Raw genomic sequence first — 27,596 nt, 5'->3', positions numbered from 1 at the left:
CATCTGAAGCATCACACGGTGTTGGTTAAACCCTTCTTGAACCATCTCCCTTAGTTTGCCGGTTGCCTTGGGTGTGTGCGGGCGTGTGGCCGGGTAAGTATGTGTGTGTGTGTGTGTGTGTGTGTAGTACGTTCTACAAGTTTCCTTCACCATCTTTCTTATTCCCATCGTTATTTATTTTCGTTGCATTCATTCTTTCGTTTTCCCTATCTTTCTCCGCCATTTTCATTATTTTTTTGTGGTTAATCTTTTCGTTAATCACCACTTCCAACATCCTCTTCTTCCTCCTTCTCCTCTTCTCTCATCATCGTCCTAATTAGCTTCGTTCCTTCCTTCTTCCTCTTCGTTTCCCTCATTCCCCTTCCTTTCATGCATTCTGGTTCTCTCCTTACCTTTCCTCTTGCCTTCTTTTCTCGTCCTATCGTGTCTTGGTACCTTCATCCTCATCCTTGTCATCATGCTCCGTTATCTTCGTTCATTCCTCATCTTGTTCGTTATCCTCGTCCTTCTCCTCCTCTTCCTCCTCCTCGTCCTCTTCGTCCTTGCTGCAGTGAAAGGTGAGAGGAGCAATTTGTTAATGAGATGGACTGAATGGGGCGTTGCTTGGTCATGAAGGGAGTGAACCTGAAGAGAAAAAGGTGAAGGAATTTCTCTCCATGCCAAGTTTGTTTGCGCTGCTTCCTACGCCGCTGCCTCGACTCTCTCTCTCTCTCTCTCTCTCTCTCTCTCTCTCTCTCTCTCTCTCTCTCTGGTTGGTCGGGTCGTCGAGGTCAAAAGGTGAGTTTGTGGTATATATTCTAGATTTGTGTTGCAGTGGCGTGTTGTGTTGTGTTGCGAGGGCCCTGTGTTGGTTCCTTTTCTGTGTGTGTATTTTGTTTTTGTTTTGTTTTATGTGAGGATTTCTTTAGTGTTTAGTGTGTGGTTTTGTGTGTGTGTTCTTATTTTCTCGTGTGTGTGTGAAGGTAGTGTGTGGAAAATACAATTCCATCCTTCCTGCTTCGTAAATTTTATGGCAAGTGGTTGGATGTTGCAATGAAATCCTCGCGCATGGAAGGAGTATTTATTCAGGAAGGCCAAAAGTTTCGTAATTCGCTTCGCTGTTGCCTGATTATTTTCATTTAGCGACGGTGAAGCGAAAAAAAATAAATAAATAAAAATACAAAATACATCGGTTCATTACAGGTACACATTGCAACACTCACTGCGAACGTAATCTCTTTAATGTTGAACGTTTGTGTACTTAACATCACTTGAAGCTAAAAAAAAATAAATAAATAAATAAAGGAAGAAAGGAAAATAAAAACGTACATTTGCTGTTATTTATCTATACGACGGAGGGAAAAATAAATGAGCCCTCTGTTTTTCATCGTCTTTATCACAGACGCACAGTACGTTGAAATAATTCCGCTTAAGTATATAGGATATGAATTTGGCATCACGTTTCATAATTCACTGTTTGGCGACGAAAGGGAGAGAGAGGGAGAGAGGGAGAGGGGTGGGGGGGAGAAAGAAAAAAAAAAGGAAAAGCGAACTAAATCGTGTTCTGTATGTTATTTAGTATTCAAAGGCTTTTTATAATTCACAACTAACAGCATATTATTTAGCGATGGTAGGGAGGGAGAGGAGGAGGAAGGGAGGCAAGGGGGAAAAGGATTATTACTACTACTACTGTTGGAGAGAGAGAGAGAGAGAGAGAGAGAGAGAGAGAGAGAGAGAGAGAGAGAGAGAGACGAATTACAGACAATAACCTGTAAAAAAGTAATTACAAGTGATACCCTTAAAATAAAGAACTGTAAGCGACAGTCTAAAAAAAATATATATATGATTATAAAGGATAACCTCAAAGAAAAAAAAATCACCTCCAAAATAAATAAAAGAAAAAATTACAAGCGATACCCCACAAAAAAAATAAATAAATAAATAAACGAACTGAAAATAACACCAGTAATCAAAAAAAAATATATGAGCAATGACGTAAGAAAAACGAAGAATTATAACCAGTAACGTAAAAAAATAAAAAAAAAAATACAAACGATACCCCAAAAATAAAAAAAATAAAAATATATATAAAAAATGAAAGGAATAATCTAAAAAAAAAAAACCGTAACGTAAGAAAAACGAAGAATTACAAGCAGTAACGTAAAAAAAAATAATAAAAACAAATAAAGATTACGACAATTAACTAAAGAAAACTAAATAAACAAACAAAGTAAAACAACTCCGTATCAACAACATCTTTAAGTCTGGAAATCATGGCTGGGCTGGGCTGGGCTGGGCTGGTCTGGGTCATGAAAAGCGAGGCAATGGCGAGGCGATGGCGGTAATTGAACAGCGGGCGCGGGATAGACTGCGCGGCGTGCGATCCTATACAATTAATCGCTTATAGTCCTTTAACACGCGAGGCAGAGCGACAGAAGCATTACCCAACGCCCGCTCCGCCTGACAGCCCTCGTGAAATCCTGGGCGAGATATGGGCGGCCGGGAGCGAGGATGAGTGGGTGGGTGGGTAGATTAGAGGGACGGGACTAAGAGAATGAAAGTTAGGTTAGTGTAGGTGTGTTTGGCGAGTGGATGGGTAGGTAAGTGTGGATTTATGGGTGTAGTGGATATGTGGGTGAAGAGATATGGGTTTGTGGGTGGATGTGTGTAGGTTTGCGTGTGGGGAGAAGTGTGGGTGCGCAGGTAAGCTTGGGTTTAGAGGGCAGGTGTGTGGATCGCGTGAGTGGGCGGTGGAATAGACAGGTAACACTGGACAGGTGATAGAGAGTAGATTAGACACCCGTCCGTATATTTAGTGCGTGAGTTTGAGAGGACGAAAAAAGAAATAAATAAATAGGGAATGAATTAATGAAGTAAATGTAAAAAAAATATCTATAGTGTTAAAAGTGACGGTAATTTACTCAGTATTGATAAAGGATAAATGAACGAATAAATAAACAGGTAAACGAACAAATAATGTGCAAAGTAATGGAGGGAAATAAATAGTGAGTAAATATTGTATAAAGTGATAGAGGAAAATAATAGTTGGGTGGATATGAAGGGAAAAAAGAGGAAAATAACTTTGCCTGCCGTATTAAACAAAAAATGTACGTACTGTGAATAAAAAATAGATAAATAAATAAAAAGTAAAAAATATTGTGTGTAAAGTAAGGTAGATACCTCGTAAAAAGATGAGTGAATTTAAGGGAAAAAGAGGAGGGGAAAAAACGAATTCATGGTCGTATAAGTGATGACACTGTATGGATAAAGGAAAAAAAAAAGTGTGGTGAGCAAGAAAAATAAATAGCGAGTGAACGAGGGAGAAGAGAAAACGGGCAAAGAAAAAAAAAAAAGGGCTTATATTTCGTATTAAAGGGACGAAACTAAAAGAATATCTGACAAAAAAAAAGGTAAAAAGAGAAAGTAACTTGTATAGAAGCTTGTATTTCGTATTAAAGGGAATGAAACAAAAAAAAAATGTACGAAAAATAAAAAGAGAAAGTAAGGTAGATAAATAGAGGGTGTGTCCGTGTGAGGGAGAGAAGAAAAAAAATATATATATAAAATGAGAAAAAAAGTGAACTGTGTCAAGCAAGGTAGATATAAATATTGTATGCGTTTGTGTGGGGGAAAGAAAAAAAAGGGTTTAAAAATTTTCACCGCTCGTTATTCTTTCTCATAATCATGTACAACTCTTAACGGAATAATATTTGTACTGCAGTCTCTTGTATTCCTAGTTCCGTAGCCTAGCACCGATTAAATTAACTCCATATTCGTCTTTTTTTATATTCATGCGAACGATTTGTTACAGTGATCTAAATGTTAACAAAAGACGACCGTAGCAGTAAAAAAAATAAAATAATAATAATAATATGGCTCGGGTGAATTATGAGAAGAATAATTAGTAACCCAGGAATAAGAACATAAAACTGACCGCGCTTTTGTGAGAAGAGAAAATATTTGTTGGGTTAAAAAAAAAAAAAAATGACGGGAGAAGGAAAACAGGGCAGCCTCTGGAGGGAAAAATATGGAAAGTGAAAATAAAAAAATAAATTAAAAAAAATAATATATATATATATATATATATATATATATATATATATATATATATATATATATATATATATATATATATATATATATATATATATATATATATATATATATATATATATATATATATATATATGATATTAGGTAAACCGTTACTGAAAAAAAAAGAAATGTACATGTTAATATTTTGAAGTTCTGATGAGTTAAACACGCAATGGAGAAACTATAAATGAAAATAAATATACAGTGCAAAATACGTGATGTAAGAAAAAGTTACTGAAAAAAAAAAGGTATATATTGTTAGTTCTGAAGTGAGGCAGGTAAACACTTACTGGAAAAAACGGAAAAAGGTGGTAGATCGGGAAGTAAGATGGACAGTTCTGGCGAGGGAAAAAAAAAAAAAAAAGAGAACAAGTTGGTAGGGTTTGAAATAAGATGGACAGTTGCTGGGAAAGGGAGAGAGAAAAATAAAGTAAAAAATAAATAAATAAATAAATAAATAAAAGCGGCCTGTGAGGTAAGGAAGGTAAACAGTTCCTGGAAAGAGAGAAGAGCGGTTGGTTGTGTGTGAAAAGATTGATCACTAAAAAAAAAAAAAAAAAAAAAGTAATAAATGAAAAAGTTGCAGGTTGTCAAGTAAGAGAAAAAATAAGAGTAGTTGTGTGAAATAACAGATTATTCAAAGAAAATAAATAAAAAGGGAAAAAAAATATTGTGATGAAATAGAATTGTGAGGAAATAGAATTAATAAATAAGTTTGCAATGTCTTGAATCAAATATATATATAGACAAACAAACAGACACCAAGTTGAAAAAAAAAAAAAAATTAGGAAAAAAAGTCAATTTGCATAGCAAAATAGATGATAAAGTTTGGGAGAAGAGAATATAATCAATACAAGAAAGAGAAAGAATAAGAATGAAGTACAATATAGAAAAAAAAAGTAAAAAAAAAAAAGGACAACGTGAAGTAAGACAAATAGTTTAGTTCCAGAAAGAAAAAAAAAGTTAAAAAATTCAAAAGTTAGGTCACCACTGCTCATGATATCGGTGGTGTGTAGGTGTGAGGTGAGGTGAGGAGGGGGCGAGTGAGCCGAGAAGGTGAATGTGTAAACACTTGGCGAGGAGGACAGGTGTGAGGCGGAGCGGGAGAAGTGTGGGCTGCGGGAGGAAGTGGGACAAAGTGGGCGAGTGTTGGTGCAGGAAAAAGAGGCGGTGAATCTCGTATTTAGAAACGCTTTGCTCATATTACCACTATTTTCAAAGAACACCGAGATTATTAACCCGTTTCTCATGAGTGTTTTTACAGTTAGTAATGTAGAAATCTTGTTAATCCGCCACTAGAACCATAAAAATATCCTTACAAGCGCGTTTAACTTCAAATACATAAAGCATTTTCAAAATAGCCGAGGTGCGACACAAAAAGCATTTATGAACATGTATACAAGTGAAGGAGGAAGAGGAGGGAGGAAGGGAGAAGTGAGGAGGAAGGAAAGGGAGGGAGGGAGGGAGGAAAGGAAGCGACCCCGTGAGACAAAACACAAATTGATAATGGGAGTGAAAATCTACAATTGTTAGGTTAAACGAGACGATTATTTGTTTAAACGAAGGTTCACGGACACTGAGGAATCTCTCTCTTTATCTCTGTTTTTTTTCCAAGCCAGGCTGTGAATAATGGAGTCACGAGGGAGGTTGTTTAATGCAAGAACACTGTGTGCATTGAATACTTAATGCCGGACCCGTGTACTGAGTTCGGTAATATGATAATAATTAGTTTGTCGTTAAGTAGATAAGCTGCTTATTGGATTTTTTTCCTTGTCCTTGAGGGCGTGTTCCGCGTGTCCTGCGTCCCACATGCTGTACGGGGAAGGGGGAGGATAATGGGGTGAGGGTGAGGGGCGGTTATGTGAGGTTAGAGGAGCGAAGCATGCGTGCGGTGTTATTCTATCGACATATTTACTTTTTTCTTTTTTTTTTACATATATTATCTATTTGTATATCTTAAGGCTCGAACCAGCTCCCGAACACTGAACGAAGCAGTGTCTTAAACAGGTTCGCATGCATTTTCCAAACACCATTGTCCCGAGCATGTCCGCGGCAAGGTTCATCATGGTCTAAGCTCAGGTGGTGTGGAGGTTCGTGGCGAGCTTACAGCAGTTAAGAGGAAAAGACGCCACATACACGTCTTTTGTATATATAGATAGGATTTTTATTCTCTCTCTCTCTCTCTCTCTCTCTCTCTCTCTCTCTCTCTCTCTCTCTCTCTAATACCCTCCCCCCAGGATTAAAAAGAGGATGAATGTGTTACTCATTTATTTTACACAGGTTGCAACAAGGGCCATACTTTCCAGTAACAACAAAGGAATAAGATAGACTGCCAGAAGGGCGCTCAATCATCCAGTTTGCACTTGTTAACTGCTGAGTTGTTGTGACACATGGAATGGTTGAATGAGACTCTGACACGCCTAAATTATGCACGAATTAACAAGGTTTGAATGACACGCATCACGTTTGTCCCTTTGGTTAACTTGATCAGTCACGGGTTGGCACAGAATTGTGGAACTGAGGAGCTACACAGACAGGAGGGGAACACTGGGCTCAGACTCAGTGGCAATGGTACACTTCAGTTATTTGGTCAAGCTTCAGGTACATTCTCCAATCAGTGTTCCTTACCTGCACCACTCAAGGTACTTTATACAGAAGAAATTAGCTGCCTAAGTTAGCTAAAAGAAGACCAAGGCGATGTTCAGGACTTGCACTTGGTACAGACCTGCCACATTGTGTCCTTCTGAGACTAAATGGAAGAAACAGCATCAATTAAGACTAGTGAACTTGTGTAACATTCAACTCTACAAAAGAGAACACTAGATAACCAAACACTTCCCCTCGCTGCAGACTACCACTCATAAATGCAACCAAGCAGGAACAACTCACGGAACACAACACAACCATTGGCTCGCAACACAGCACGACGCACTAACACAAGTAACAGCATACTCGCCACACACTGCATCTCAATCAACTCTCTTCCCCATTGCCAAATTAAGATGCACATCAACAGTGACCCAACAGTGATCCAACAACCTCCACCAGTTGGGAGAAACACACTGAGCTCATGAAACACACTCGAGTCACTGCCAAGTCACTGCCAACACACAACCAGGTTCTCTTTGTGTGTGTTTGTCTCTCTGTCTGTGTCCCAAACCCTTCCCTCTCCCTTCAAGATACTGCTCTACAGGAGTCTTAGGCACTGCACACTACATAACACTTCCAGACTATCTTATCTTCCAAGGCCATCTCAACTTCACTGTAATTGCTAAAACACAGATGTAGTTAAATTTTTCCACACTGCACTTCAACTGTTACACTACGTCCTAGGAATCACTTGAATCCACACTACTATATACTTAACTCTTAAACATTTACCTTGTGCATCACAATCACAAATGAGTACCACTGAAAAAAAGGGCAAGGCACAATGTCATGTTTTCTTTTTACCGTTACTGTCTTTCTCTCACGACAAATCTTGCGCGCCACGAGTTATGACTCTTGACGTTTCTGGCTATGGACGCATCACATCCTTCACAACCTTCTGCACTACGCCACATGTCACTTTCCTCATGCACTCATTACACATTCCATTACATTCTCCATTCATCTGCTTTGAGGCACTAGTCACATGTTACTTAGCAGGATGAAAATAAATCTGAGTACTTCATATCAACTTTCCCTCGCTTAGTGATACGGTGCAAGGCTCAACACACAGCATAAGATCTCACAAGAGGTTCTCAAAGCCTAATAATGTATGCTACGTTACGAGTATTCGTCTAAAGTCACTAACAGTAAAAATTACACTAACACTGGAATACATAACACAGGTAAATGTAATGACAGTGCAGTACTTAACTAGGATTCACGGGGATGACTTGCGTACATTAGTAATACATTTGCACAGGAATGGTAACTTGTCAAGGTGTGTGCTTCTACATGGCACGGTGCACTGGCAGGGAAATGTGAGCAAACAAATCATTATCTCACACTTCCCATAGTCTTCATTGCCTCATGATCAAGCGTAGCATTAGGAAAAAAATAGCATCATTCACCACATTTTTTAACCATTCAGTGAAGGAGAAATCAGGCCTAAAATAGTGTACATTATAAAAGTCCATTGTAAAAAGTGTGAATAAGATGCAAGTGGAGTGTGGCGGTGAGAGGAAATGCTTTACGAAACAGAAGTACTTTGTTTTCGTCTGTTGTACACACTCTAAAGGAGACAACGTTGGAACATAAAGGAATATAAAGTACTGTGAAAGAAAAAAATGGGATGAAGCAGATGTAATTTAATGTTTTGCCTGTTGCACACACTGAAGGAGGCAACAGGAGACATTAATAACACACTACCATTTCATTCTGTATAGGCGAGTGGAAAGAAGAAAGTATAGATGAGTGAACTTAACTAACGTACTACCATTTCATCCAAAGCTTGTTCTCACCACCACATTTTACACACAAATTGATCAGGAAAGATTACTTTACAAACAACTCAGGCAAGACAAAAGCGTTCTTAACTATTTCACTGTTTGTTGTCCTTTTAATTTGATGAAACTAGATAGGTGATGAACTGACTACTAAACTAATATATTATGCAGGTATTGCAGTAAAGAATGGCAAAGCGAATTAGTTACTGTTAGTGAGAAAGTGTGTCTGGCTGTACCCTGTTCTTTGTGTCAATAAAGCAGAAATTAAGCAGCAAACAGCATCTTAGAAAGTCTGAAGAATGTAGGGAAAGTAGGAAAATGTAAAGAATTAGAAAAGTAGAAAAGCCTGAAGAATATTGAAAAGTAAGAGTCTGAAGAATGAAGGAAGAGTGGGAAAACAAAGAATTGAGGAGAAAAAAGAAGCAAATATATAGAAACTTAACAAATAATAACGAAAAAAAAGATAAGAGAATGGCATAAAAAGTACTAGGAAAACATGATATGATAAGAGTGGCTTAAAAAGTACTGGGAAAACAAGATATGATAGGAGAATAACTCAAAAAGTTCTGGGAAAACAAGATATAACATATGAGAAGGCAGAGTCAATATCACACTCCACGCTAGATACTCGTACATCAATGGAAGGGATAAAGATAAAGTTTGGTTAATACGAATGACGCAAAAATGGTTTAGCACAATCACACAAAATCAAGAATTCTCATAAACACGACGAAGACGGCAAATTTCACAGTTGACGACAAATGGCGAAACATTTGATAGGTACTTTTTACATCAATAGAGGGGGAGTTTACGAATAGTCTGGTTAAGTGGTCAAGTCCCTTAGGAGGAAGAGTAACCGAGGACTTGTCAGCCCAGAGAATTACATCTAGTACACAAAATCTTTGGTATTCCCATCAGGCTGAGGAAAGCTGACGGATGCAAGGATAAACAGGGAAAACACTCACTCAGGACTAGCGGGGGAGGAAAAGGATGGGGGTGCTAAATTAACAGGCAAGGACTTCATAAGCCTCTGCCAACTTGATATATTTCTCTATGATGCTCAGACACACACACACACACACACACACACACACACACACACACACACACACACACACACACACACACACACACACACCCTCGTACTCCCTTTTCATACCCACAATACACACACTCATTCATTTATACTTAATCTCTCTGATACACACACAAAACACATTCTCACTCACTCCCTTTCACACCAAACACATACAAACAGAATAAATAACCTTAAAATATTAAATCTGACCAACCGCCACAAAAAAATGAAGCACTTAACAATTTCTTTACGACCCAGAATTGTTTCGGTGGTTCAAGGGAAGACAAAATGCAGGTTACAGAATTCCTAGGTACTTCATGGCAACTTTATGTGATTATTCATTAAGAAAATTGTTGAGATAGGATATATATGTATCAGTGAGACGTGAGTTGTCTAGACTGTCTGTCTGTATAGGTGTGTGGCAGCTTAAAAGTGGTAAAATCATTGGTGACTGAAAGGTTTCTTGCATGAGACTGTATTGAGTATTGATGGTGAAGCTACAGGAAGGAGTAAAGGGTTTATTGAAGAATGATGACTGACACTGAAATAGGCACTGGGAGATGGATAATACATGTGGATCTTCATTCATGAACACTGAAAATTCAAAGTTTTCTATTAAGTAATAGACCTTTCTTCAAATATGAATGCATAATTTGCACTTAGATTTTTACAAGTAAAACTCTATCTCACATCCAAAAATGGATTGAATAAAATAACTAATCTTCTGTTGTTCCTAATTTTAAGGGAATTCAGGGAGTGAAGCTCATCCATGAACAAGGATTCACTCACAGTTAGTGCCCGTGGGCCAGGAAGGAGAAATACTGATGAGGAAATAGATTAAGGAAATGTACCATACAAAAAACACTAACAAAATGCCACCACTGACAAAAAACAGCATTGCTCAAAGTGAATCCTGCAAGATAGCCTAACACAGAGACGAGTCCAGACATCATTAGCTACCTGCCAATGACACAACACCTGCATCCTCCTTGCAGACCATCCTCCTCAGTGGGAAGACGACACGGATGCACAACACACCTAACTGAACTGACGAAGCCGCCCAGCATTACAGATAGGAGAGCCACACGTAAGTACTCACTCAACAAAGGTGCTCAATCATACCTTATAAATTAACACGCGCCACCATTCTGCTTATTCTAACAGCTCACTTGTGAACATTTTAAACTCAGTCACACAACAGGATCAGAGGTTTACAATGTGAGAATCTATAGCATAAGCCACTTTATTTTGCATCTGTGAGGTCATGTATTGTCTGAATGCTGCTGCCTTCTCTTGTCACTTAGCATGTTTCCTTCCTTGTGTGTGTTTTCATGCTCAAGTCATCTCACAGGTTCGTTTTTACTTTTATTGTCTTTCGTATTTATTTCCTATCGTAGTTGTTTATTCACTTTATTGCCTTGCTTATGATTCTCTCTCTCTAAGTTAATAGTCATGATTCATTATCACTCTAGTTGTTAAATTCCTTACAGCTACTTAACGTTTACACACATTGTTTCATGCCTCATCTTCTTCACCCAAGAGGCTTCACACATTGCACAACACTTAGTAATAATGACAGTTTATATTCACACTCAGGCCTGCCTTTTTTCAGTTCTTACTATAAAGTTTTTTATAGTGAGTTAATTAGAATACAACTGATCTTTCCAACTCTCAACACTCCTATTTCTTAGCTAGGCCTGTTTTTCTTCACTTTAGCTTTTTTTTATCAATATGAATACAACTAAAAGTCCCCACTTCCAGTTCTACCTTAGTTTACTTGTCTTACATTTACATTCACAGATGCTGCTTCGTCATAGCAACTTAACAACAAACTGGCAGAGCTGCAGTACTGGTCCTCTGAGTGTCAGCACACAGGGCCGCTAGCAGTCCTCCTCCCGGTCTGACTTGTCCGAGAGAGTCACCTCCGCGATGTCTGCCATGGTGGGAGGCTGCAGGGAGGAGACAATCTTGGCGGGCATCTCCTGCACTGCCGGGTTGGTGGTCTCGCACAGCCCCTCGAACTGTTGCTTCAGGATGCGTGATGCTTCATCGTACACCTGTAGGAGAGGCTTAATGAATCCTTCACCAGGTAAGTATGGTCTTGTCCTTGCACTGGCTCAAATCATTCAATTAGTCAGGGTGTGAATAGACAATAGTAAATCCGAAGGGTTTATCCATGAGAGGAAACCAATCCAAACAAACACTAAGGGTAGGTAGGGGGTCATAGGGATTGGCAGCCAAATGGTTAAGCTTGAAATACCACCAAAGAAATTACAATTTTAGGAGAGCTGATCAGTTTTTAAGACCACACATGAAGTATTGAGGTAAATGTCTACCTGATGCATCAAGAGTATTTCATTAAAACATTCAAGACTTCTAATGGTCTGTCTTCCCTTACCTCAGTAAACACCATGTCCATGAAGAGTTCCTGGATGAAGCGCCGCGCTGTCAGCCGGTAGTTGTAGGAGGCAAGGATCTGACAGATCTCCGCATAAAGGCAGACGTCCTTGAAACCTGCAGGCCACCGCTGCTTCAGTGTCAGCAGTCCTGTCAGGCCACAATGGGATTAGTGATGCTGAACATGTTTATTACATCCAAAGAAGAGGATAATGATCTTAGTGGTGAGGGAGTCCGGAATTTTACAAACTATTCCTCTTTCCCAATCTAACTTACTGAAATACTGTAATCGTATTTTACAATCTACTCCTGTTCCCCCATTTATTAAAATGCTGTAAACTTGCAACACACAAGACAAAGAAACTTTCATCTTTCATCTCTATGATATACTGATAGATTAACCCAAAATATCAAAAGCAAAGTATCATCCAACAGGTTTTCTTATAGTTATCCTCATTTTATGGTTCCTGAGGGTCAAGGAAGGTTGATCGTGATGACAGAGCATGGGTGGTGGGCAGGACACTCACCTGCCTCTGAAGACTTTGCAGCAATGGAAGACAACAAGTTGGTGATGAAGCGCAGCACCTCCTTCCTGAAGAGCACCTGGTTGACGCGCTCTGGCCCATACTTCACCTCACCTGCGGACAACAAGGACAGTTGCACATGGCTCAGAATCCAGAGCTATGTTAATATAGTTTGGTTACCCACACTGAATACGACCATCCACTTCAAATCTATTCCCTAACTATTAGTGTATGCTACAGTTAACCACACACCCACACACCACACAACCATCCACTTCTTACTGTGATTCATCCATTTTCTCACTTTTCTCTCTACCTATGTACTCAGAAATCTGTTATCATATCACTTATGGGTTCAGCTGTTGTTCCCACTAGTTACATGGTAGTATTCACACTATACACACCCTTATCATAGTCACTCCAGCACTCAAATCTCCCTCACCATTACCATTTATCTCTCAACAAGGCCAATCACTAAACTAAAGGGCTAAATTATGAGCAGTTTCTATCCAGCACCACAATATTAAGTATTTATGGTACACACACACACACACACTTATTTACCATAGCCTTCTCGGCATTAATCTCCATGTAACCAACTTTCCACTTAGTTCTTTCATTAGTAGTTAGAAAGGTGTGTGTGTGTGTGTAATCAAACTGGAAAGATGCTAAGAGTTGTATTAATGAGATGAGCATATGTAGTGAAATCAGAAGGACATTACGAGTTCAGTTGAAGAGTTGTATGTACGTAATCAAATCAATCCGCTATTCTCACAACCCACCCTCTCTTCTGACTCTGTAACAGATAGCCCAGTGTTGCTGGCTTCACCTCTCACCTGTGTCCTCCCACCCCTGGCTGTTGACGCTGGATGGGTCAGATGCCTCAGACGCCTCGCTGATTGCCTTCACACGCTGCAGAGGCGGAGACACCAGCACTACATCTGCCTCAGGCGCCTCGCCTTCACCCTCGCCTGAAAGGTTCATCAAAAGTGTTTTATTCTACTTTGCTTCTTCCTTTTCATGTTGGAAGAGTAAGGAGATGGACAAGAAAGGTGTAGTTTTATACTAATTTGTATTTTTCTGTTCATGTAAAGATCAGTCCCTTACTCTCAAAGGTCAGGATGCCAAGACACCAGAGAATACATGAGTGAATCAATATATGGAGAAACAGTATTGACCCCATCCCATTCCCCCTCTGCACTGCATTCCAGCCACAGCCTCACCTGCTGCCTTTGGAGTGGGTGGGGGTGTGGGGGGAGTGAGTGTGTAGCAGGCCAGGCAGCTGTGAGGGCTGTGCAGCTCCAGACCATTCCCATGAATCACCTTGGAGGTTTTGGTGTCATCAGTTTTCTTCTTGGGGCTTCCAGCTGTGTGGGAAAGGAAAGCTTGTTGACTCTAGGCTACAGGAAAGTTACTTTCATACATAAAAGTATCTCAGATTTTCATACATACTTACTTTCATGTAAGTATCTCAGATTTTCATATATACAAGTATCTCAGATTTACGTTAAGGCTTGTTCTCATTAACAATGCAGATTGCCTCGTTTTTTCTCCCTCTATAACAAAGATTACTTACCTTTCTTTTTCTCTGGATCTTCTTCAGACTGTGTTTCAAGTTCAGACTCAGTGATTGCAGGGAACCTGTCCTTGCCAGGGGTGTTGCCAGTGGCGGCCATCTGTCCTGCCTCTCCCTGCCCAACGTTCTTGTCCAAGGAGGCGTCATAGAGAAGGAGGTCCAGGTCCAGAGGCAGAGCAAAGCCAATGTAGCACTGGCCTGCCTGGTGCTGTGTTGCTCCAATCAGGTTGTAGCTGCCCAGTGCCCTGCTGCTGCTGCTTGGCCCCAGCCCAATGCCCCGCACCCCAGAGCGCACTGAGGACACCTCGCTGCATCCTGAGGGGGAGCGCACTAGCCCCTGCACATCCAGCAGGTTAGACATGCTGTGGAAGGACAAGTACTGATTAGACAGTTTCATGATCAGGCAGTGCTGAATGAAGTTATTATCTGAACTTTTATGACTTAAAAGACACACGACTTAAAAGACACACAATTCAGCTGAGTCTCTAAAGAACTGTTATTTGCAAGAACAAAGGTTAACCACACAATCTTACAACTGGCCGCCACCATGTTCGTAGCTGGAGGAAAGGAAGCCCTTGAGTGAGTTCCTGGTGGGCTTCTCCTCATGGCTGGACTCCGACACCACCCGACGCTGGTTGGTGATAGAGCGCAGGGTGAAGTAACTCTGTGTGGACAGTGGCTGACTGGTCACCACCCCTGAGCCAGGTATTAGTATTGGGGTGGTGCTGCCGCCTCGGTCCCCAGCGTCCTCTGCAAACAGTGCCCCGCTGGACCCCCTGATGGAGCCGCCCCGCCCCCCTCTCCTGAACTCTGAGCCTTCAGCCATGGATTGGGAGCCAAGGGTGACTAGTGAGGTTCCGCTGGCAATGGGGCTCAGACGGCATTCCCTGGAAAGAGGTTTCCATTGGACACCACCCTCAAGTCTTTGTAATATAAAATCAATTGGACAAAACAGCAGCAATAAAAAAGAGTTTTAAGCAAATTTCATGCTGTGGTGTATTCCTGCTCCTATACTAATATCAACACATTGGTGTGAACTGGAAAATCACAAAGTAAGTCATAGAGCTGTGCCTGGTGCTGCAGGACACGCTACACAGCCTGGTGGGGGTCACACAGGGTCCTTACACCTGGGTCCTGGAAGGCAGTAGGGTTGGGGTGTCTTCCTGCTGCTCCTTGGGATGATGGGTGGGACCGTCGTGGGGCAGTTCGGCAGCTGACACATCAGCAGGGTCTGAGAGGGAGTCCGAGCTGAGGGTGCCGGGCTGCTCGCCAGTCTCCTCGTCGGAGCCAGTGGGGTCGGTGAGGGAGTGGCTGCGGGAGCTGACCCCTCGGATGCGCCGTGCTGACTGCAGGAAGGCCGTCATGCGGTCCGTCATGCGCTCAGAAGCCGTGGAGGAGTTGCTTGCCCGGCTGCTGGTTGACTCCCGCCGCCGCTCCGACCTGGCAGGGATTGGCCTCTGCTCAGTCTCCCCCTGCCATGTGTCATCTACCCATTCAATGCTGTTTATATATATCCAACTCTCACTATAGCTGTAATAAATGTGACTTTCCTTCCCCCTCAATGCCTTTCCTCATCATAAGAAGCAACAGAAGAGAGTCCTACATCCCCTCACTCTATCCTCCTTAATTCTGTTCTACCACACAGGGAATGTGCAGATAAGTACTCTAAATAAGATTTCTGAAGCAGCTAATTCACACGTTTTGAAGTTCATCCCTCACTTTAGCCTTCTGGAAATCACATCATACATTCTTGCAATCATTTTCCTTCCCTTAAGTTATGTCATGTATATAGACAGACAATTGATGTAGTAAATGAACAGTAACATTTTGTCCATTATAATGCATGTATGGTGTGGAAAGTAAGCTTCTGGAAACTGAAAATATCTATAGCAGCCGTGCAGCAACATGCAATTACAGTTGGCTTGCTCAGTGACCGACCTCAAACATTCAATTAAAAGACAATATCAGTGAGCAAGACCAGACCAGCATCCACACAACTTCCTCCTTGCCAGGTGTCACGTCACTGATGCTTCACATAACAACCAAAATAAAAATCAACCAGGCACACACAGACGACTCACTTCCTCCGCATGCTGGCCAGGAACCTGAACCGCAGTGATGACCTCTTCTGGACACTCAGGTCATCGTGAGAGGGAGGGATCTGCGAGGTGTCTGAGGTGAGTTCCTCCAGCACGGGTGCACAGTCCGAGAAGCTGCGTTTGTGACACATGGCAGAGGGCGGCTTGGATTTGTGAGGTAGAGTCTGGAGAAGCCAACAGGACAGCAGTGTTGTTATCAGTATTATTTCCCACCAATTCAAGGAAGAGATCAAGTATTAAATAAAGTTGACAAGTCTGTGGACAATGAAATCTTTAGTAATGTCCAAGCTGTGCAAATGATCCCCAAAAGTGAGGGAAGGAGTACTTTCTCTTCTCTGTTGGGGTCAAGGGGCTGCAGGAATGGTGCTAATAAGTCTGAATGTTAACAGTGTGTGCCTTGTCTTGACTACACCCCTTTCTGTGGGAAACAGCCTTGGTACATATTTGTACATATACATATTGTTTCTCCAATTACCAATAAATGTTTAATCCATCAAAGTACATAATGCACAGCCTTCTTTTATAGGTTCATATTGCATTAAGTTTTGGTGTACACTCACCTGACTTTTGCCTGCAGCGGGGTAAGCGTCATCCAAGCCTATGCCCTCCACCAGGATGGAGCCGCCATCACTGCCGTCCTCTGAGTCGTCACCCACGTAGAAGCCCGCCCTGAAACACAAGGGAAGGGTGAAGCTGAGGCTGTTTTCCCTGCATGCCAAAGATTCAGGTAGCTTAGCTACTCAGTTTAAATCTCCTGCAGAACTCTACCATCTTCTGGGCAACATTCAAACTTCACAAACCTCACAGTTTGGCTACATATGACTACACAGTGACTCCACCACTAACTTTGGCAGGTCAAGGTCCTCCACTTCACTCTCAGAGACATGGTGGTTGTTGGTGGCCCCAAAGTAAGGGTCCTCCACCTGGCCTTGAGGTGCTGACCAGCCCTCCATCTCGTCCACCATCTGCCACTGCTCATGGTGGTTGCGCTGCACACACTCCCATCCTGCAAGTCATAATGGGGTTGTACGTTTTAATTGTAAGGTTCAATTTGTACTCATGTGTATCTTGATCTTGAAATGAATAAAGGAATGATCTAATTTGCAGCTGATATTCCTGAATTCATAAGATATACAATAAGTATTCCAAAAAATGAAAAATTGTACATCTGAGAGGAAAATATTAGGGCAGACTGGCTTCTTCTCCCTCACAACACTGATGAAACTAGATAGACTGGGCCTCTCCCTCACAATACAGACAAAATCGAGCCACACCCTCCCTGACAAAGCCCACAACCCTGCTGCCAAGACACACACTCACCATATTTGCGGAGCTGTGTAACGCCCTCCTTGGTGGTGGCCACAAGACACAGGGCATGGAAGCACACGCCACGCACAGAGTACACCGGGCAGGAGGCAGCCAGGTGGGTGACAGAGCGCAGGACTCCTTCGCAGCTGAGGAAGCCAGCACCGTCACTGCTCAGCCCTATGTGCCCCATCGCCCACACTGCCACCTTCAGCTGGAAGATCTCCTGTGGTGTTGAGGTAGCCCCGGTCTTCACCACCTGAGGGAATGTAATGTAATTCAGCACTGTGGTTCAAGTGATATATTGTATTGCAATGGTTACAATTCTTCTCTCTCCTTTCAGAACACAAGATGCTTTTATCCTTCAATATACAAGTTACTCTCCTTCCCTCTCCTTTCAGAATACAAGTTATCCTCCTTCCCTTTCTCTTCCTCTCCAACACACACACACACACACATATACCTGCACCATGGTCTTGACAGCCTCATGCTGCATCAATGCGGCAAAGCCCTCCTTGTGCTGTGTGAGGGAGCCGTACAGGTGAGGCATCAGGAACACATCGTGAACCACATGCTTGCTGCCTGTGCGCCTCCCGTACTGGCCATCCTCCCCACGCTGGTGCTGTGTGATGGAGTCTGCAATGGCCAGCTGCATCATCCTCACGTACCTGAAGCAGAGAAGGTTTGTGAGTCATGAAAGGGAAGTAAAGTGTTGTCTTACTGTAAAATTAATTAGTCATAAAGAAAATAACATTGGTCTCACTGTAGCAAATATATGGAGAGGTTCTTAGTCCCATCGCTCCACTCCATTTTGCAATTATCAACTTATTATCCACCTACCTATCTCTATACCAGGTTGGGACACCATAAACATCTCACTGTAGGAATAAATATATGGAGAGGTTCCCAATCCCTTCACTCTATACATTTTTGCAATTAACACAAATAGTCTACCTCTATACCAGGCTGACAATCCCACACACACCAGCCAAGACAAAGCACCACACACTCACGCACACACACACACACCTCACTTACTCTCTTAGTCCCACCAGCCTGCAGTGGGAAGGGAAAGTCTTGTGAGCCACTGTACTACACCCAACCTTTCTACAATCACCCCAAATCATCAAAACAGCAAGTATGGGCTCTCACTTGTAGCTGTATGTTGTTGCCCACTTGTCCAGCATGGTGTTGATGAAGTTTGCCTCCTGGTATGCCCTGAAGCCCCTGGGGGAGGAGACTAGCTTCACCAGGAGCAGCTGCCCACGGTCCCCAAGGTGTGTCACGGAGGGCGGCGCACACAGCACTGCCTCGAGGTACTCCTGGAAACCCGTGAGCTGTCAATTTTTTTTTTCTTTCCTTTCTTTGAATGTAAAAGGGCTCTGGGCTAGAGGAGCAGCAGCAGCAACAGCAGCAGCATCAACAACAACAACAGCAACAACAACAGCAACCTATTGAGGTGTCAGTCCTAAAGAACAGTCAAATGAATCACCCAAAGTTGGTGGATAAATGTCTTGAAACCTCCCTGTTGAAGAGTTCAAGTCATAGGAAGGGGTGAATAAAAAAGCAGGCACAGAGTTCCAGAATTTATCAGAAAAAATGGAAAAAAGATTGAGACAAGATTAATTCTCACTAGTCTCCAAATATTATACTTAAAACTGCACCAGTCCATTCTGTTACACTTGACAAGCCATGAAAAGCAAAGGATTACCTCACATCCTGGAATGTTGTGAAGGAATCATTGCAATCACCTCATTAAAAACACAAGTGAGGATAAAGGGCTGACTCCCCTCATTATTATGTGCTTAAATGAGGGAAAACTCACTACCACCTGCTTAATACAAGTGAGGATGAAGGGCAGACTCACCTCATTGTCACAGGCCTCATCCAGCACCTCCAGCGCCGCCAGGGACACAACTCGGCTCTCATCGTACAGCTGCCCTACCAGGAGCTCCATCCCCCACTGGGCGAACTCCTCGGCCCCCACCCTGGCAAAGGCACGCAGCAGTTGAGTGCCGTACAGACGTGCCGACTCTTGGCACCCAGTCAGGATCTTGGTTAAAATGGCCCTGAAAGAAGGTCATTCCTTAGTGTCACCCTTACTCCTTGTATTATAATAAAATTTTTGAAGTTTTTATGTAAGAGGGACATTGGCCAAGGGCAACAAAAAAAGCAAAACAAGACCCAATGAGGTGCCAGTCTGAAAAGTAAAAGTCAAAAGGGTCATCCAAAATTGTAGGATAAGTGTATTGAAAGTTTAATGTTACATCATTTGTTCCTCTGCATCAGTGTCTCAAAGTGATCAATATATATTCAGGCAGCTTGCGTTGATGAGGTAATTTGCTTCAGCAGCCTACAACTTTTAAATCTCAAGACAGGACATGATAGTGGTTTATCTGACCATGTACACAAAAGAAGAGAACCCCTGCAGAACACCACACTTGATGTCCTGCACACTCACCTGTTGGGCTTGTTACCCGAGTAATGCAGACAGGTGGACACCAGCTTGGCGTACATGTCACTCTCAGACACACTCACCAACTCCTGCAGCCTGAGGAGTGAAGGCAACATTACATTACTAACCATACTGTGTGGAATATAAACTACCTTTCTGTATTCCTGCAAAGACTGAACAAGAACTACCCACTTACTTACACACACTCAAGAAGATTTTTGATGCTTCTTAATGTCTTATAAGCTCTTATCTGTTTTACAAGTGTCTTTTAATACGGTAGTTTTAGTTGCATTAGTAAATATTAATTCCTGTAAACTAAAAAAAAAACATTTTTATTTGTGCTTATTGTGTATGTAAATACTTTCAAGGTGAATAAATCTTAGATTATAATAATTATAACACACCCACACACACACACCTCACCCCCCCCATACAATATCATATATTGTATGGTGGGTATTGTATGGTACATCATATGATTCCCTTTCATTTAGTGTCCTTTTTACCCATTTCCTTAAGCTCGCTATATGATGGATCACCATACAATTGGGTTTTCCAGAAAATGACCTGATCACAAAGCAGGGTTGAGGTGTACAATAAATAACAAAAGCACAGTAATCACCACTCTCCCAGCCTAAGAAGATAAGTAACAAAGATCAGTCCACTCACTGCTCTAGGATGCCAGACTTCATCAGCATCTCGTGTCCCTGAGCAGAGTGGGTCAGTCTGCCCAGCGCCAGGAAGTAGTACTGCGCCGTGGTGGTGTTGAGGTGGGAGGGCGACATTATCACATCATGTGCGGGCCGCTCACACAACACGCTGGACAGGTGGGTGCTGATGTCCACCAGCAGCTCCTCCAGGTACTTGATACATTCATCCTGAAAATGTGAAAAGATTACCACAAAGGATACAAAAATGCATCTTGTAAACATCAAGATTAGCACAAGTAATATGAAGAAAAGGCAAAGAAATAATTGATAATAACATAAAATTGACATAGAAGCTTTTCAATACCTAATCATGGTGAGAAATTATGCTTAGATGAGTTTAATTCATAAGGCTTAGAAAGTACATAAAATAACTGACTGATAGACAGATCAGTTCAAGAGATCATTTATAACTACAAAATATGGAAAGACTCATAAACCATCCAACTTGATATGAAAAAACAAGAATGAATGAAACAGTTGTAATGATTCACTGCTTAAGGCACAGCAAGAACAGAATAATACATCACAAACAAAACTGTAATGATTCACTGATTATGACACTGCAAGAACAAATATCAATGCAACCACCAGAAGGAACACGACCATAAGAGAAGAGCATGACTGTAATGATTCACGGACCAAAACACAACAAGAATGAAATAGATCAGAAGCAAAACAACTGCAATGACTCACTTATAAGACACTGCAAGAACGAATAACAACACAACCACCTGAAGGGACATGACAGAACAAGACGGGCACAAGTTACCTCAGGAGCACCAAGCAGGAAGTCACAGAAGTGCAGGAGGGTTTGAGCATACACTTGTGCCTGGTCATGGGTGACGTCCACGCTGGAGAAGAGGTTTGCACTTGGCTTGTAGAAGTGCAGGAGCCGCTTCACAAAGAGGCGGTAGTTGCTCTCCTCCAGCCGATGCAGCGACAGCGATGGCCACTGAAAGGCAAGAGGTCTGTTTAGACTCCAAACACTTGTAAGACTTCACACAATGTAGTTTCAGAGGTGGCCACTAAGAAGGGTGAGAGTTATGTTAAGACTCAAGACATTTCACAGGACAATAGTGGTGTTTGTAAGACTCTTCAGCACACAATGTAGTTTTAAATAAGTAAGGTACAACAGATCGTAATTGTGCAGGGTAAGTTAAGTTAAGGCTCTACACACATCACAGCAGCTTCTAAGACACTTCTAGACACAAGATTTGAGGTGTATGGAGTGGCATGCCTCACCCTGAGCACTGCAATGATGAGTTCCCACTTCCACACATGAGGATCCTGTCCACCGATCAGGACGTGGGAGTCCTTCATGGTCTGGCTGATTAGCTCGTCGTGGTCCTTCCCCAGCCACTGTAGGATTGTAGGAAGTGTGAGTGATAAGGTTGCCTAAGAGATTTATAACATCATACCAAGCCCCTTCATATGTCTATCTATCTATATTATCTATATGTATATCCCAGGCCAGCATCACAACACAGGTAAGCCCAGACAAAGAATCACACACACACACACACACACACACATGATGGTTGTCAAAGAGATTCATAACATCATATACAGGCTCTTCATATATCTGTCTATCTATCTACTATATACCAAGCTAGCAATCCAACACAAGGCAGCCCAGACAAAGCACCACACACTCATACACACGTTCACACTTTTATCCCCATCAGCCACTAATGGAGAGTGATGTCTGTCTATATTTACTGAAAACTGACACCTAAAAAAACCACTGATACTGAAAATAATAAAAATAGTTCTCCATAATAAGTACAAAAAACAAAGATATGCCATTTATTCAGGATACATATCAGTCTGCCATATATGTACATAAATCCCTGCTTACACATAAGATCAGTTACAAGAGGTACCCATTACATTAAATTTACTACCTATCTGTGTCATCAGTCCCTTTACCACCAACTACCTGTCGTGTGTTACCAATCATCACACTTCCCTCACACCCACAGCTGGCCAGACCCTTCAGTGCAGCAGTCGTCTAGTCCCCACACCCTCACCTTGCTAAGCCTTGCACTGTGTGCTTCATTGAACCTCTTAGGGGTGGCGTCCTTTGCCTTGGGTGCAGCGTTGATGATCTGAGCCAGATAGAGAGAGGTAGGGTTGCTGCAGGAGGCACTGAGCTTTGAGCGGGACAGCATGAGCAGTGCTGTGATGGCCTGGGTGGCTCGCATGCGCTGGAGGGAGTCGCTGCCGGCGGCACGCTCCAGCAGCAGGGGCAGGCAGTGTGACAGTGACCCGCACTCCCCCGGCAAGTTCTGGTTTGCCTGATGCAGGAGCTCCCCTGGGCACAGAAAGTTGACATTGAAAGTAACACCTCCACTATCTCTTCTATATATAAAATCCACACAGTTAAGATATTTTTTCTACTTAAGTAACATCCAGGAACTCAGATGTTATTCATACAGAAGAAACCAAGAACATCTAATACAAAACACAAATGCACTGCATATGAGACAAGTCAGTAGTAGCACTCACCAAGCAGCAGAGTGGTCCTCACTGACAGCGGGGCAGAGCTGGACACAATCACCTCACACAGGGCAGGAAACAAGTCTACACACATCATGGTGTACAGAACCAGAGCCAAGTGATTCTGGATGACATTTGGCCTGAGGGAGATGAAAACATGTGAGTCAGAAATATACTCCTTAGTAAAGAGGTCCTTCTCTCAGTTGAAGCTATGATCCTTCTTGGAGACAGCATTAACAGCAGGCTTCTTTAATCCATTTTCTGTCCTTAAGAACCCTCTCTAATAAAAATAGATAGATGAATAAAGAGTTTACCTGTACTTGGCTATGTGTGGCAGGATGGCCCGTGCCTCAGCTGCAACAAAACTTTCATGCAGTCTCCACAAGTCTGTGTCGGAGGCAGACAGGTTCTTGTAGGTGGCCAGCGCCTCATCGTAATCCCCGGTCCAGTCCACAAGAGGCACCCGGAACAACTCGTATAGCAGCTCAATGATGGCTTTCTGCAAGATGGACAGACAAAATGAACTACCTCAGTTTTCAGAAATTACTTGCTATCTGTACAGGAAAATCTTTGACTGTAAAAATGTAGCTTGTGTTAATGTTTTCTCTACTCCTTCTCATTTCAAGTAACAAAAAACAGATGTGGTGTAAACACAGGTAAACTTTAGCACCACATAACAAACATTACAAGTAACAGCTTTTCACAAATGAGATCCCTCACTATATTGTGTAGCACCAAGAAAATTAATAATATGTTAAAAAACATGAGCAACAAAATATCAGAATGTATTGCATTTAACAACCATAGTGCTGCATGAATAGTTTTGGGCCAAGCACCTACCCTGGTTTCTTCATGGTTTGGGTACAGCAGAGCAACAAGGGACTTGAGGGCTGCAGTGCTGGGCTGACAGAGGGACACCAGACCTGGCCAGCTGCGCAGGCACACTAGCACTGCCAGCTTGGCTGCCTGAGTGCGAAGCTCACGCTCCTCACTTTGGGGAGAGTCAGAAACACAACCATGAGAATCTTAGGACCAAAAACAGTCACCAATACAAATATTACCTGGGCAGAGATATTAAAACTTGACAACCATCTTACAGGTCCCACATAAAACTATTCTTTTTAAGGGCAATCCTTCCATAACATGTGTCATAAGGCAAGACCATGGCAGCCCACACCTCTTGCTGTAGTAGTCCAGGTCATAGCTGGTGTGCTTGTAATTGAAGTCTGAGAAAGGCGCCAGAATCTGGTGCAGCTCGCTGCAGTGTGGCCGCCACTGCGGGGTGTTAAGGAGGTAGAGGATGGCCCCCAGCAGCGCCTCATTGATGCGTGGCATGGCACAGTCCAGCACGTTGTGCAGCACCACACCCACACCACCACACTCCACAAACACTTGGGTGTTCAGTATGGCTGCAAAGTGACCAAGCAAGGATGTGGATCATGAACACTGTCACTGGAGCATTATATAAGCTGACACCTCAATAAACAAAATTACACATATACAACAAGTCTCTCCTATGCATAAAGTGACACTCACCCATTTCGTTGAGTGTTGCCAGCGCTGACCTCAGCAGCCTGTCCCTCTCTTTGGCCCCGTCCCGTGCGATGGCCACCAGGCAGCGGGCAAGGGACAAAGGGAACAGATCTGGCGCCACCATCAGGAGGCGGCGGGCCAAACGCAGTGCCTGCACCCGCTCCACCTGGTTGTCCAGCATGATGTCCATACACCTACAGCACACATGACATCACCAAAGGAAAGGGAAGGAAAATATGATAACCAAACAATAAATTAGCTGAATAAAAAGATAGCAAAAATATTATATATGTAATAAATATATATATTCTTTTTAAGAAAGGCAGTGGCCAAGGGCAACAAAAAGAAAAAAAAAGGCCCACAGAGGTGCCAGTCCCAAAAGAAAAGTCAAAGGATAATCCAAAATTGGAGGATAAGTGTCTTGAAACTGCACTCTTGAAAGAAGTTAAGTCATAGGAAGGAGAAAATACAGAAGCAGGCAAGAAGCTCCAGAATTTACACATGAAAGTATAAATGAAGCAAAGCAGGAAGGTGAAACTATGTAACAGACTGACTGAAAGGTTCCACAGAATAAGTTCCCACTCACCTGATAATAAGAGGTATAACATTGACGGCCATGAGAGCTTGCACATCTTCTTTTGTAAATATGAGGTATCGAAGCAGCCGCAGCCCACCGGCACGGATCTCCCTCCCATCCTGGACTAGACAGCATCTTAACCTGGACACAAAATTGCAACATACACTTCAGTCTGTTGTAACATGGTGCCACTTGTGGTGTGGAGCATGGAGATTGAAACTGTGAAGAGGAGAGGCAGAGGAGAAGGTGGACTAATCTCAGAACTTTTTGATACCAACATATTCTGAAGGGAACTGTGACTAAACTATTATTAAGCACTTTCTCAAAAATAACCTAACTTTCAGACACCAACTTATTCTGAAAGGGACAGTCACCAAACTTAAACCAAACACCTTCTTAACATATAGAAAGTAAAGGTGAAAGTGAAATAATTTTCTTCCACTTATTTCCCAACTGCTATTCTTAAGCAAATACCTAATCTCGGAACTCTTTCAAACCAAACTGGCCAGTGCCCCAGTAACCCCACAAGGCTCCAGCACTCACAGACAGAAGTACTGCTCCCGTGTGAACTCCTCCTCCCCAAAGTCCAAGGTAGCTGGAGGGAGAGTGGCAGGCACGCGTTCCTCGGGTGGGTCACTGGGCTCTTCTGTGAGCGGAGACTTCTTGGTCTGGTTGAGGGAGAGGATCTTGACTATGGCCCTCACTGCTTCATTGAGGTAGCCCAGGCGGCGGCTCTTGGGAATGCCGTTATGCTGGCACACCACAGACAGCACTTCACGCAGCACGCCAGACACTCCGCGCCCAGTGTCCAGCTGTATCTCATCCTCACTGTCCTGGCGTTCTGGAAGGCATCACAAGTTTTGATACTATGAGTGACGAGTGAAGAGTTTGTGAAGACACTGCATGTGACTCAAATCAAGGGTCATAACAAAATAGTAATGTCACTTGGAAAGCAGAATAAGCAAATAATATTACTCTCCACAAATGTTTAAGTATAAAAACTTAAATTTAAAACTTAAAAAATAATATTTATCTAACATCCTTGTTAGATAAATGACACATGCACTTGAGTGAGGAAACGATGAGGTTTAGTAGAGGAGAGATAGTGTTCTACAGATAGAAAAATCAGATCTAAGACTGCAAATGTTGCAGAAGTTAATGAAAAAATAAGTTGAAGGGATGTCAAGACAGGGTCGATACCATAAGAAGGCAGTCTGACCTGGGAAGATTTCTGGTCCCCTCCCCAGATGGGGACTCCAAGACTGGTGTAGGAGTCGCCATGAAATTTTGAATTTTGAATGAAAGGTGTGTGTGTATTAGGTGCATGCAGAGTTGTGTGCAGGAAGAGAGTTGTCTTTAGAGGGGAGGCTGTGACTACCCACTTGTGTTGTGAGATAGAAAGGGAAACCTCAGTGTGGTCACAGCTGTGTCAGTGAAAGTTCACAGCACTGTCTGATCTAGTACAAACTGGTCCAGTGGTTCAGACCTCACTGGGAGTAATTACTGTTTCAGCAGGTTGGGTTTCATATTAATTCAGTTCATTAATTTAAGTACTTATCCCTTCATTGGCTATGCATCACAAGTTATAAAGCATCACATTTTGGCCAAGAAATGAATGGCTAATCAGTCTGGAAATCAGTGGGCTACGATGACATCAATAACTCCCCTCACATAAAGCAGCAATTCACGAGGGCACAGCTAAGCCACGCCTGGGCCTCACCATAGCACTACATAGGTCTGTATTCTCTCACGTTCCTGTCTCAACTCGAACACTCACAACAGGCTCTACTGGAAGTCACTGGAGTCTGTTTTTTTTTTTTTTTTTTTTTTTTTTTTTTTGCGACGGGAATGAAAGTTTGACAAGAAGCACTTTGTATCATATGGAGGGAAAACATTGTGACCAATAATTCCTGTAGCCTTTCAAAACAGTCCTGACGAGAGAGCAAAGCATTTAAGAACACCAGCAACTGAAAACAACCCCAACACATACCAAAACAACACCACAGAACCACCAAAACAAGCCCCCCAGGTAACCCCGTCCCTGCCAGCACCGCCACGCCCTGCCACGCCCCTCCACGCCCACTACCTCCCCTCTGTCCCTCGCCCCACAGTAGCCAACACAATCACTTACTCCTCAAGGGGCGCCCGGCACGGAAAGCTCTGCCGTGATACATGCTGCTGCTGGTGTCGCCATTACTTCGTGACGCTCTGAGTTGCCGGGGGTCTCTGGCGGCCCCCTGAGAGCGACCACAAACGACACCTGAGATTTTGCTTCTCTAACGGCACACATTATGGGTCCATCCCCCCCCTTTTTTCAGGCAGTCGACAGAAAGGCA

General features: G+C 42.6%; 1 protein-coding gene and 1 long non-coding RNA gene across 5 annotated transcripts; one reads left to right on the top strand and one right to left on the bottom strand.

Annotated features, from left to right (window-relative positions):
- LOC135090286 (uncharacterized) lies at positions 1 to 12,594 on the top strand. 4 transcript variants are annotated; one of them, XR_010261850.1, is made up of 5 exons: positions 1 to 93; positions 10,581 to 10,672; positions 11,386 to 11,674; positions 11,989 to 12,206; positions 12,455 to 12,594. It is a non-coding gene; the product is annotated as an uncharacterized LOC135090286 (long non-coding RNA). The 4 variants fall into 4 exon arrangements; XR_010261849.1 differs by lacking the exon at positions 1 to 93 and having other exon boundaries at positions 10,536 to 10,672; XR_010261852.1 differs by lacking the exon at positions 1 to 93 and having other exon boundaries at positions 10,536 to 10,672; positions 12,430 to 12,564.
- On the bottom strand, positions 6,328 to 27,544 carry LOC135090285 (rapamycin-insensitive companion of mTOR-like). The gene is made up of 28 exons (XM_063986930.1): positions 27,392 to 27,544; positions 25,804 to 26,101; positions 25,270 to 25,401; positions 24,687 to 24,877; positions 24,328 to 24,559; positions 23,991 to 24,141; positions 23,465 to 23,649; positions 23,160 to 23,290; positions 22,682 to 22,965; positions 21,894 to 22,010; positions 21,421 to 21,603; positions 20,611 to 20,819; positions 19,948 to 20,037; positions 19,354 to 19,555; positions 18,639 to 18,808; positions 17,950 to 18,154; positions 17,502 to 17,745; positions 17,028 to 17,187; positions 16,742 to 16,850; positions 16,164 to 16,345; positions 15,208 to 15,522; positions 14,616 to 14,969; positions 14,083 to 14,444; positions 13,730 to 13,873; positions 13,343 to 13,477; positions 12,510 to 12,620; positions 11,984 to 12,132; positions 6,328 to 11,642 (listed from the first exon to the last, which is right to left on the bottom strand). The coding sequence occupies exons 1-28, from the start codon at positions 27,432 to 27,434 to the stop codon at positions 11,466 to 11,468; spliced, it is 5,265 nt and encodes a 1,754-aa protein (XP_063843000.1). The 5' UTR covers positions 27,435 to 27,544; the 3' UTR covers positions 6,328 to 11,465.
- Between the last annotated feature and the right edge of the window lie 52 nt (positions 27,545 to 27,596).

The sequence above is a fragment of the Scylla paramamosain genome, chromosome 34 (assembly GCF_035594125.1).
Source record: "Scylla paramamosain isolate STU-SP2022 chromosome 34, ASM3559412v1, whole genome shotgun sequence".
NCBI lineage: Eukaryota > Metazoa > Arthropoda > Malacostraca > Decapoda > Portunidae > Scylla > Scylla paramamosain.
This window is presented reverse-complemented; position numbering and strand designations above follow the sequence as displayed.